This window comes from Pelobates fuscus, chromosome 6 (assembly GCF_036172605.1).
Source record: "Pelobates fuscus isolate aPelFus1 chromosome 6, aPelFus1.pri, whole genome shotgun sequence".
NCBI classification, from domain to species: domain Eukaryota; kingdom Metazoa; phylum Chordata; class Amphibia; order Anura; family Pelobatidae; genus Pelobates; species Pelobates fuscus.
This window is the reverse complement of record NC_086322.1, coordinates 238,583,248-238,596,331: the sequence shown is the minus strand read 5'-3', so window position 1 is coordinate 238,596,331 and position 13,084 is coordinate 238,583,248. Positions and strand designations below refer to the sequence as shown.

The 13,084-nt window shown below is 44.1% G+C and overlaps 1 protein-coding gene across 1 annotated transcript in view; it reads left to right on the top strand.

Annotated features, from left to right (window-relative positions):
- Positions 1-13,084, top strand: part of DHX58 (DExH-box helicase 58) — a 589,427-nt gene that overhangs the window by 520,813 nt on the left and 55,530 nt on the right. Inside the window, exon 11 of the mRNA XM_063458906.1 lies at positions 7,374-7,564. Coding sequence (XP_063314976.1) covers positions 7,374-7,564 — 191 coding nt within the window. The remainder of the gene's footprint in view (positions 1-7,373; positions 7,565-13,084) is intronic.

Here is a 13,084-nt window from a genome sequence, read left to right as displayed (position 1 = left end):
CGCGGCAGCTCGCGATCACATGACTATCTATTTTACTTTCATGCATCAATAATAACACTCGTTTTTAAGCTATTTATAAAGCTTTCAGTCACCCTTTTAATTACTAAACTATGTTCTTGTTATATTTATGTTTTTTTAACATCTTTGTATTATTCTCACTGTATTGATGACGTCATTTTGGCGCCAACATTTGAATAACCATGTATCCCCTAAGTTTCTATAAGCTTCTCTGTACCAGGTTAACTTTTATTATTGCCAGTTGATAAAGCCCTGTGTGGCGAAACGCTTTTTGGCTATTTTTATATATATTTTTATTGTATTAATAAAGGAATATTGGCTTTTTTACCATTTATTTGCCATATACCTTTTTTCTATTTTATTATTCCTATTTATTTATTTATATTGTTTTAACCTGGTCATACGTCATTTTTGGAGCAGACAATCATCCAAAGAATCCTAGGTGGGGACTATACCACCCACGCCATCATATTGAGCAGTATATCCTGCTCATCCAAATGTGAGTACGCCCTCTACTTTTCAGACTTACTTTTATGAATACAGTGAGCACTATATTTGGTTTCTATTTTTCTTTCATATCGAGGAATTATCTGCACCTATATCCCGACAGTGGGGGGCCAACGCCACTGAATGCTAATCACACTTGAGCAAGTACATGCTCTTGAATAGGTGAGTGAAACACCTCCCTAACATACACTTTATTCCATCTACTCAAACACAGTTTGCACTATTGGAGTCTTTCTGTTTCTTTCATTCACATGTCCGCCATTGAGTCAAGATTTCCTAAGCTATAGAAGATCCAGCCTCTCATTGACTACACTATCAAGTCGCTATTAGCCTATTGGAACCCACAAGAAGTTTATTACATATTGGGACTATTATGCACATATCTATTTTACTCTCTGTTTGTCTTTTTATCATATGTGAGTAAATTATATATTTTTATCTATTTATTGTAATATTTCCTATATAGCGCGACCTATTATTGTGTTTTTTTGCTATTTCTTTTCTGAGGACGTTGGAGGGAACCTCATACCCATAGGTTGCAGCTCTCTACTTGTTTATTTCCCTCTAGATCACTCAGCGCTGATCCTATACTTTTTTTTGTCCATGGCAGGTAAAACCTGCATCGAGGAGTGGGAGCCGATATGTCGAGACTTCGCCTTCGCCTTACGGGCACCCGGCACAGTCTAGGTAGGGGAAGGGGAACCCACACCCAGGGGGGCAGGGGTAGCCATGGAAGGCAAAATCATAGAGTGTAGTGACTGGGAAAAGGAAGATGAAACAGCCCCCATTGCTGAGGCAATACCCTTTTGTATGGAGGAAGCCATAGTGGCCTCTAATAAGGCTTGGAATTCCTGAGAGGCCATAGCACTCTCAGGGTTATCCACTTGAAAATCCCCAGAGGGGTCAGTAGGCCCATCTTCCCTATCCTGCATAATGGCAGCAATCACCATAGGAAAGCAGCACTAAGTGACACTGAGAAAAGGAGCACTAAACAACAGGGTTGAGTAACCCACAGCAAAACAAACAGAAAAGGGACCTGATCGTTGGTGTAGCAGGGGGAACCCAGAGGAACAGAGACCGACCGCACGGCAGGCTGATGGGCAATGCAAAGTACCGCCCAAAATGGCCGCCACACGCGGCAGAGTTTGCTTGCGGACAGGCTCCCGGCGGGGGAAGGGGCGCGTGCACCCACCCGCATGGGCAGCCCGCGAGAGGGACAGGGGCGCACCCAGCCTCGGCCGCGAGGCAGAAAAAGGACCGTGCGGCAGAGGGTAGCGCTGGGAACACAGACAGGGTCGGGTGGGAGGGGAAAGAGAGTACAGTACAGTAAAGTACCAAGACAATTAAATACAGTAATAGGTAAAAAAAATAAGCAAAATAACAAGAATTACAATGAAAAATCACAAGTAAAATGCAATGAGTGAGAGAGCATAAACAGGATACTTAGCTGTCTGAGGAAGCATTGTGGGAGACACAGGCATTATATAGCCACTTCCTCTGTTATGTTATTGGTTGCCTGTGTACCTATACAGTTTTTTCTTTCAATTTGATAATATTTATATTCCTCTATCTTTGCTGCTGAGGAAATAAAGAAAGAGTTATGCATAATATGAGCCTCCGTGTCTTTAATAAAATCCGACTTTTTGGGATATGTAATTGCAAAGCTACCTTTTGACTCTTTTTAATCATTGATAGGAAAGCCTTAAGAAATGCAAGGTAAAAAGTTGGTTAAGTCATGGTAGCACTCTTAGATCTCCTTATTTCGGAGATCCTGCTTGTGGTATTAGGAGGCTATATGCTTTGCAATATATCCTTTTAACACTAGACATAAGTTACCCTTTACAAATAAATGTTTTTCTTTTTTCATTAGTTAGTTGTGTTTTTTTTTGTTTGTTTTCCCCTTTCCCCCAAATCTCCTGGTTTTATGTAGTCAAATGTATTATACCTAATCACTACTACTGTAAGTGTTACAGAGACTCGATTGATATATACTTACCTCAAGTATCATTATTTCAAGACAGACAAATATTTTGACCCCCAGTGAGTATCTATACTAGTTTAGTAGCATTTTTTTGTAACAATCATTTTTGTTATTTTTCTACGGATCAATTGTGGTTTATATTGCCAGGCCATTTTCTTTGTGGGATTTTAAACATATGTCCTCCCTATATTCACTCCATAGACTGAAATCTAATTAGGAGACTCAATATGTATAAATTTTCTTCTGTTAGGTGATGGGTTTATTATTATTTTTTCCTGATTGAGTCCTTGAATGCTCCTGATTTTAATAAAATGTTTTGTCCAATTTTGAATAAACTTTCCTTATTTTTTTTTTTTAGGGACTTGCTCATTTCCATTTTTCCTCTTTTAGTAGGGGTTCTTTGGAATTAGTTATTTTTTCAGGAAAGGCCAATCCAAACAGTCGAACGCTTGGGTTGGCAATAGACCTCCTCCGATAGTCCCCATAATCTGTTCCGTTGCTATTGAAAGTTTGCGGGGGTTGTCTAGCCCCTGTCTTCCCAGAACAAACCCAGTCTGATCATCATATTCGTTTGGATAGATAATTAGATGGTAGTTTTTACATGTCTGGGGATATATCCAGTTTCAGAATGGTGCCAATAGGAGACGAAGAGGAAAGATTTCTGCACATTTATTTATAATACAGGTTAGTGCAGCTGTTTTATGGCAGCTTTGATTTCTGTTAGTGAAAAAAGTTGAAGTAAAATATATCATTGGTCAGAGTTCAGTTTGGGGAGGTCTACCCAGTTGTGTAGCGTGGGTTGTCAGCACCCGGGGCAAGGCAAGTAATTTGCGCCCCCTAACCTGTGGATTTTTAGACACACACACACTAACAGACACACACACACACACACACTAACAGACACATATACACTAACAGACACACACACACTAACAGACACACACACACACTAACAGACACACACACACACACACACACTAACAGACACACACACTCTAACAGACACACACACACACTAACAGACACATACACACACTAACAGAAACACACACACACACTAACAGACACACACACACTAACAGACACATACACACACTAACAGACACACACACACACACTAACAGACATACATACACACACACACTAACAGACATACATACACACACACTCACATTTTAACACATATTTTTTTTAAATGTAAGCCCCCCAGCATCCTTACCTTTGGAAATGCTGGGGGGGGGGAGGGGGTTCTCTTCCTCCCTGGTGGTCCAGTGGCTGCTGGGCGGGCGGCATTGGCGGGCGGCAGGCTGGCGAGGGAGCACTTCCCCTGAGCTTTCTGCTCAGCTCCCTCGCGTGTCGCAGCGTGAGGCTGGGAGCCGGAATATGACGTCATATTCCAGCTCCCAGCCTCACTCTGCGGCGTGCGAGGGAGCTGAGCAGACAGCTCAGAGGAAGTGCTCCCTCGCCGGCCGCCCACCAATGCCGCCCACCCAGCCTAGCAGCCCGCCGGCATGTCTGTTAGCTGCAAGGCGCCCCCCCAGATGTTGCGCCCGGTGCGGCCAGCCCCCCTTGTATCCCCCACGCTATGCCTCTGGGTCTACCACAGATAACTGTATGACTCGATCTCTTGATCAGACAGAGTGTGTGTGGGCGTCTAGTCTTAAATTGTAAACTTTAGATTAAAATTGGGCAAATTCTTGGCTAATCTCCTGTGGCCCTATTACCCTCCCACCCCACTCCCTGTGTTCTCCCACTATATGGGCTATTTTAGTAGTGGGTATTTTGGTTCAATGTTTTTTTTTTTGTTTGTTTTTTGAGTAATTAACCACTTCAGGAAGTTAGGGTGTTCCATGCCTCCTTCAACAAAGTGAAAGTTGGTTTGGTGTGAACACGGAGAACCAGGTGAAGTGCATTATGTGTGAAGAGTGCATCCTCTTTTTTAAATGTTACAAAAAGTACAGATATCAATATGATTTTTTTTTTTTAATAAACATAACCGTGTTAACCCCCCTCTGGCTGTTTAGCTCAGTGAAGTAAAACTCAAAAGGCCGGCAATTGCCCAGTAGTCAAACATTTGTGTACAGTATCATGACACGTGGGACATTTGCACTTTTGTAAGCTAAAGAAACAGGTTTCACTATAGATAACAGTACAACTTTTGAGTAAGTAACATATTGATGCAAGCTCCAGTAATTGACATAAAGTGAAATTTGACTTTAAGTAAGGCGTTATTAGAAAAAGAATTACATACTTATATGGACTTCGGCCTAGCAACTCTGTCTTAAAGGTAAAAAAACAGGTACAGTTACACGTCTGCGTATCCAAGGCATACGCAGACGTGTATGACGCGTGTTTGCCGTAAAGCTTGCTGATATAGCTTAATAAACGAAAAACTGCGCTATGAAAGTTTAAGGAAATTATTAAAAGAAAAGAAAAATACACCATAATAACCTTATGCTGTGTGCCTTGTTATTCAGATGGTCAATAACATGTTACTCCTTACAGTGCACGTTGTAAAAGCGAGCGTAAGTGATGGTAAGTACAGGGTCTGAGCATAGTGGCATAGTGCCTAATCATTTGCACATTATGATGTTTACATAGGCTAATTTTGAGTATTGTCGATTGACTATAACTTAATATCTAGTAAAAGCAGCTGGGGGAGTTAGTTATTGGCTATATTAAGGTGGTTTTATCACTGGGAGGGAGGTATTATAGTACATGGTTATATTACCTGAGTGAGAGTAGATGAGATAATCACTGTAAGTGATCTACAATAAGGGCTTAAGAAAGCGAAATTAGCCACGTCAAAATAGCTAGGACGTTGTATCAGGTTACATGCCGGCTACATAAGAAACAATACCAGTAAAACAGTGCACAGGATAATATGTCAAGTCATTGCTAAACCAAGATTAATGCAGTATGCCGCTGGGTAGACGGGCCTATTGTATACTCGGTACTGTTTAAGAAGCCCGTAAGCGGTGAATTATAGTTTGCGCAACGTGTGTCAACCTATGTGTGGTCATGGTGTAACCAGGCTTGGCCAAGTGAGGTTAGTCAAGAAAAATAGGTCGGGCATCTCTGAACAATTTTAAAATAGATTAGTTGCATTGCGGAGTGTGTCCTGGACGTGTCCGTCGTTAGAGTGGTGCGTGTTACACTAGTAATGCTGTCCATACAGCCGCAGTACCTGGTCATGGGGGGTGTGTGGGTGGGGTGTGCTGCTCCTGTCTAGACTATCATGCAACAACAAATCAAGTAAAACAGAGAAGAAAAGGAGGGAGAAAAAAAATATAAATAAATAAATAAATAATTAACCATATCCTTAATGCGGGATCAACACGTTAAATGTTGTTATCTTAAACATTTGTAAAGTCATATGCGAGTGGTCGACGCTGGGGGGATGGTATGCCCTGAGGTGAGTCCAACATTACCGAGCCTCAGTTCATGTAGTAGCTGCTGCATATGGGTTAGCGGGGAGCCGCCGAGGGACAAACTCCGGTGCGGCGGCCGCAATCCTCTCTAGTGGACGCGTGGGGCCGGCTGCGTCTGTCTCTGTGGCGAACGCTGTCGTGGGGAGGTTCAATATTCCTAATGTCTCTGTGGCCTCCTGCTATGTGAGTGCTGCCTCCACGTTCTATCTGAAGGGCGCGCCCTGGTCCCCAGCGGTACCGGAGTTGGTGTAGTCGGAGGAGGGATGTGAATGGGCCCAGGGATCTCCTCCACGCCAATGTCCCCCCTGAGAGATCAGAGAAGAAGGATAAAGACATCCCCTCAAAGGTGAGTGTTGGTTGACCTCTAACAGCTGCCAATATTGCCTGCTTGTCGCTGAGGGACTGGAACCGGACTATGAGGTCCCCTGTGGCGGCTGGAGGGGCCCTCGCTGACCTCAGTAAGCGGAATATACCATCGAGGGTGATTGCTTTGGCCGTTTTCGGGGTCACCAGTGTGGTGAGGAGTCTTCTGACCAGATGTGGTAGTTCCGCCTCTGGGACGGAGTCCAGGACTCCCCTAAGTTTTAGGTTGTTGCGGCGGAGTTTATCCTCTTGGGAGGCGAGTTGTTGCTCGTGGAGCAGGGTTTGCTGCTTTAGGCTAAGTATCACCGTTTGTAGTTCTGCAATCTGGGTTGTGTGGCTATTGGTAGTGCCTTCCACTGCTCCTAGCCTGACTGTGATGAGTTTAAGATCCTCTCTAAGCAGGGCCACGTCTGCAGCTATTTTTCTGTGGTGGTCTGCCATGAGTTCCCCTATAGCCTCCATGGTCACTGGGGTGGGGGCTTTCACGGGCGGTTGTGCCTTTACCTTCGCTTGTACCTGTACGGTCTGGGGCTGTGGGGGGACCCATCCTCTTCCTCAGAGGTCCCATCCGAAAAATCGGAGCACCCGCCATGCATGGCCGCCATGTGCGCTCCGGTTGCGGCCTGTGCTTGCCACCATAACGCCCCGATATCCATGCTCTGCCGGGGTTTGTCAGCTTTCGCTTTTTTAGTTTTCCGACCCAATGAGGTGGTGTGGGTCTCGAGGGGTATCTGGAGCGGGTTTGGGTTGTGTTTGCTCGCTCGTATATAGGGTTGTTGGCTCAATTGTCGGGAGCCCCGCAACCTTGCGACCGTCTGCTTTGACCGCTAAGCTCCGCCTCGACATATATGTTTTCATTGTGGGTATATCTACTACATAGTGAATTTTATGTTTTTATTCATTTAACTTGCAGTGGAGTGGGTCTTTAATAGTTAAAACTTGAGGCTTTATTTTTGTTTTGGAGTTGGACAGTTGCCTATGGCTTTATGAGGTTAATACTTCATAGAAAGCTTTCACTATTCAAACACAGTTTGTTTAATTTTTTAAGTGTTTGTTTTGGTATTCAAATATAGGTTAAAGAACTGCAGAAGCAATCTCTTATTGAACGCAAAGTAAAGAACCAGAAAAAGACTGAGTTGAAGAACTTGTTCAATCCGGATGATGTATTGCTGCACTGCAAGGGTTGTGATGCAGCTGTGGCCTGGGGAAGTGACTTTCGCACAGTCGAGAGGACACATCATGTCAATGTTAATCCAAACTTCAAGTAAGTGACAACATAGTATAATATAATATCATTCATGGTATATATATATATATATTAGATCATTGAGAAGCCTCTGTGCTGGAGACATGTGTGCGATCACATATATCCTCTGCCTCTCAATGAGCTGTAGTACAACTCCTTGAGAAGGGAGGTGGCAAGCACTCTCTAGCTTAGCACTACTGCTGTTTCTTTTGACTCTGTACACCTAAGGTAAGTGAAAGAAAACCTCTCTTACTGTCTGACAGCCAGGGGGTTTTCGGCCACAAAATATGACTGGCTATCATGAAAGGCTGTGGTGCTCAAGTACTTTATTTGTTTTGAGTGTTCCTATAAAGTAGTGATGTCGCGAACACAAAATTTTCGGTTCGCGAACGGGAACTTCCGCAAACGTTCGCGAACCGGGCGAACCGCCATTGACCTCAATGGGCAGGCGAATTTTAAAACCCACAGGGACTCTTTCTGGCCACAAAAGTGATGGAAAAGTTGTTTCAAGGGGACTAACACCTGGACTGTGGCATGCCGGAGGGGGATCCATGGCAAAACTCCCATGGAAAATTACACAGTTGATGCAGAGTCTGGTTTTAATCCATAAAGGGCAGAAATCACCTAACATTCCTAAATCACAATGGATATGGATTGACACCTGACATATGACATATTGGCGCCTTGACATATGGATTGACACCTTGACATATGGATTGACACCTGTCCTCAGAGACCATGATACACACTGACACAGAGCAGAATAGAGACTGTCACCCCTACATAGGGTCACTTGGCAGATATGGATTGACACCTGTCCTCAGAGACCATGATACACACTGACACAGAGCAGAATAGAGACTGTTCCCCCTACATAGGGTCACTTGGCAGATATGGCGTGGTCGTGGGAGGAGGAGGATGACTTTCACCTCTTCCCCTGTTAGATTCCCGTTGTGCTGTGACATCACCCTTATACGCTGTGTAAAGCATACTTTTTAATTTATTTTGCAAATGCTGCATCCTTTCCGACTTGTAATTCGGTAACATTTCCGCCACTGTCTGCTTATACCGGGGGTCTAGTAGCGTGGACACCCAGCACAGGTCGTTCTCCTTCAGCCTTTTTATACGAGGGTCCCTCAACAGGCACGACAGCATGAAAGACCCCATTTGCACAAGGTTGGATGCTGAGCTACTCATTTCCCGTTCCTCCTCCTCACACAGAGCAGAATAGGGACTGTTCCCCCTACATAGGGTCACTTGACAGATATGGATTGACACCTGTCCTAAGGATCCCTGATACACACTGACACAGAGCAGAATAGATACTGTTCCCCCTACATAGGGTCACTTGGCATATATGGATTGACACCTGTCCTCAGAGACCATGATACACACTGACACAAAGCAGAATAGGGACTGTTCCCCCTACATAGGGTCACTTGGCAGGTATGGATTGACACCTGTCCTCAGAGACCATGACACACACTGACACAGAGCAGAATAGAGACTGTTACCCCTACATAGGGTCATTTGGCAGATATGGATTGACACCTGTCCTCAAAGCCCCTGATACACACTGACACAGAGCAGAATATAGACTTTTCCCCCTACATAGGGTCACTTGGCAGATATGGATTGACACCTGTCCTAAGGATCCCTGATACACACTGACACAGAGCAGAATAGAGACTGCTCCCCCTACATAGGGTCACTTGGCAGATATGGATTGACACCTGTCCTAAGGATCCCTGTATTGGGGAACATTGTCGCCCAAACTAATTTATATGCCCATCAATTCTGAGCTACAAATCCGGACTCTTTTTTGGCAAAGATATACACTGTGCCAGAATTTAAAAGATTCTGGGCATTGACTATGCTGATGGGCATCATAAAGAAGCCCTCCATCCGCTCCTACTGGAGGAGTAGCCCCATCTGCTCTACCCCCATTTACTCCCAATGTATGTCGAGGAAGAGGTAGAAAATGATTCTGCATTTCATGCACTTCAGCGAAAACAGCCTGTGTCCCCCTAGGGAGCATCCTCAGTTTGATAGGCTGTATAAAATCTGCCCCTTGATTACCCACTTTGCTGCCAGGTTTGCAGAGGCTTATACACCTGGAAGGAATATATGCGTGGATGAATCCCTGATGAAGTATAAGGGAAGGCTGGGATTCAAACAGTATGTTCCTTCCAAGCGCTCTAGGTATGGTGTAAAGATGTATAAGCTCTGTGATAGCGAGACTGGGTATACTCAGGCCCTTCTGGTGTACGAGGGAAAGAATAGCCACCTTGACCCTCCAGGTTGCCCAGAACATATGGGAACCAGTGTCAGGATTGTCTGGGACCTGATATTCCCCCTGATGAACAAAGGGTACCACTTGTATACTGACAATTTTTATACAAGTGTCCCTTTGTTCAAGCTACTGTACTGTTTTGATACAGTAGCTTGTGGCACAATTAAAAAGAACAGCACAGGTTTCCCAGGACAACTTGCACGCACCCGGCTACGAAGGGGGGAGACCTCAGCTCTGCGCCAAGAGGAGCTGTTGGCAGTTAAGTACAGAGACAAGAAGTGTGGTGGAAGCTCGGTAGAAATTAAATTTAGTAGGCCGAGATTTCCACGTGGCATATGTGTAAATGTTGGTGTATCAGTTAGTCAGTTACACGTAGCTAAGAAACAATCAACAATGTACTGAGCAAGTGCAGGGATGCAGAAACTGAAAACACTTCCCCTCCTCCATTGTTCTGGGTGAGCCATGTGGTCTAACAGGTAAGGGAAGTTAGGCTTTGTTCAGCTGATTGGGTAAAGAGTATATGTGGGTAGAGTTAACTATAGGAGGAGCTATATGTCTATATCATGCATTTACACAGTCAGTTCTGGGCTCAGATCTTGTTGTATGTTGGTGACATTAGTCCCTCTGAGCCCCGGTCGGTGAATCGAATAAAGAATCTCTTCCTTCCTGAAGAAACCTGTGTCCACTTCTCTGTGCTTGGCTTCCGTCAGTTTCTCCGGTATCATTTGGTGCAATTGGCCGGGAAGCTCATCGTTAACGGTGGCTAAGAAGCAGAGGCGTGAGACGGTCTATCTTTGCCCACGCTCCCTACGGCTGCACCCCTTAACTTCTGCGTGGACCTCCTTTCGTCTCGGCACCACTGGTCTGTTGTCCAGGAGATCATCAGCCTCTACGTAGTAAGTGCTGGGGTGCCCCCGTCGATGAGTGTGAACCAAGGTTCAGGAACGAGGAGGTAAGACGACTACTGTTTTAGACGGTGGACCCACTAGGGGTATTGGATATCGATTGTGCGGTAGGCCCATAAGGGGTTATTTGTGTATGGAATCTGCCCCCTTAGTAGAGGGAAGGAGCGAAGGCGCACCGCTCAATTAAACGCCATGTAGTCAGCCCGTTTAATTTTGGTTTGGAGTCAGGCTGGGTTCTGTGTAAATAGCCCAAGCCGGACACCGGTGTCTTGTCTAGACTAGCGTTCTAGGGTGTATATTATGTTCGCTAGGTCGGAGGGACCGGGAGACTAAGCGGCGTCTGTGTAAATTCGGTCCGCTAGATCTCAACCTATCTTGGCTAAGTGGGAAGGCGTGTAAATTTGGAACCTACTAGATTTTTGATAGAGTATATAGACTAAGAGGGTTCTGTGTAAATTCCGCCCTCTAGTTCACTATATGTGGTGCTTGGGCAGCGTGGCTAACCAAAACGGATGTAAATTGTTTTAGGTAGTCCATCAAGGTACTGGCCAATACATTAGTTGGGAATTGTAAATGTGTTAAAGATTGTTGTACTAGAGTGTATATCTTGCCAGATAGCGTGTGCTCTGCCGTCTAGCGAGAGTGTGAATAGTGTGTAACTGTATTATAGCGCACGGTACCATAACCATGTATAATAACTACTGATATTGTAAATAACTACTAATAACTGTCGTCTATGTTGTATGTTTAACACCATAACCACTACTAATTGAACTGTGACTTTAAATTGTACTCTAACCAATGCTAACCGTACTATAACTACTGTTTGTAAAGACGATGTTACTGGGGTATGGTATAGACGGGTAATTCAGATATAGGGAATTATAGCGTGGGTGACTGTATAGTTTCGCCAAAGGGCACAGTATTAGTTATTTAATGACTGGTGTAACAGCTGTGTGTGTACGGGAATTCCCTGAGTGTTTTGTTGTATGAGTTTGACCTAGTAACTGTGCCACATGGTGCTGTTGCCAAGGAAACGAGTGTGACTGTTGGAGGTGTGTTTGTTGTGTTTCTTTGAATTAGATGCTCCGTTGCTAAGTATGGGGGCGTCGGATTCAAAAATTAATAATCCCTTAGAATGTATGCTAAATAACTTTAAAAAGGGATATAATGTGTGTGATTTTGGGGTTAAATTGGCTCCAAATCACCTGACTACCTTATGTAGTAGAGAATGGCCTCTGTGGTAATCTGTCTTGATTTAAATCTAGTGCAGCGTGTACATGTGGCTGTATCTATTATGCTTGAATTCCTTTGACCAGTTTCCATATTTTGACTGTTAAACCGTTTGTGTTACTAGATGGTTACCAAAACTGGTTTGTCCATCCCCAATGGAATCTGACCCATCTGACCATCCCTCAACTAAATTCTTTAGCAAGAACTGGTGCAGCTGGTATGTCCACCTGTATGTCTACCTACCCCCCCAACTGGTTCTTTGTACCCTGAGGCCCTTTTTGGTGGAAGGGGATTTTAGTGTTTTTTTATTATTGTTCAGTTTTATTATTAGCAGTCAAAATAGTGAGGATAATTCTTAATAACAGTAACCGAGTCCACTGAAAACACCATAACCACTGTCAATACCATAATCACTGAAAACACCATAACCACTGATAATACCATAACCACTGAAAACACCATAACCACTGACATAACACTATAATTACTGAGCCTTGTGTGCCTTTAGTAACAGTAAATTAGTTTTGAAATATAACTGGATGAAATGGTCAATGGTATAGGACGCTGGAATACACTTTTACCATTTTTGGTTACTGGTCAGGCTCCTCCTAGCCCTGTCCGAAACATTTTGTTAACCGAGTTACTGACCAGTAAAATTAATTTATCCATTTCCACCTACCTCACCACTCCCCGACCGGAACCTATGACTAAACAACCCTATCTAAGTCCCACCCTAACCTGACAAATGACCGGTGCCCTCCAACTTTGACATTTACAAATGCCACTGCAGCTTACCCCTGGTCCACCACACATTGATATTAATGGTCAATTACAGTTGGCAGACCCTGTATTTGTTTATGTCCCTTTTACCATGACTGATCTGTTTAATTGGAAGACCCATAATTCCTTTACGAAAGCCGACGAGTCACCTAGTGCTTTCTATCAGAGATTGCTGGAGTCATATAGATTATATACTCCTTTTAATCCAGAGGCCCCTGAGAACTCTCGAATGAACAACTCAGCATTTCTCAGCCAGACCCAAGGTGATATCAAAAGAAAATTGCTAACGTTAAAGGTATTTGTAGGAATGTCCATATCACAGTTAAT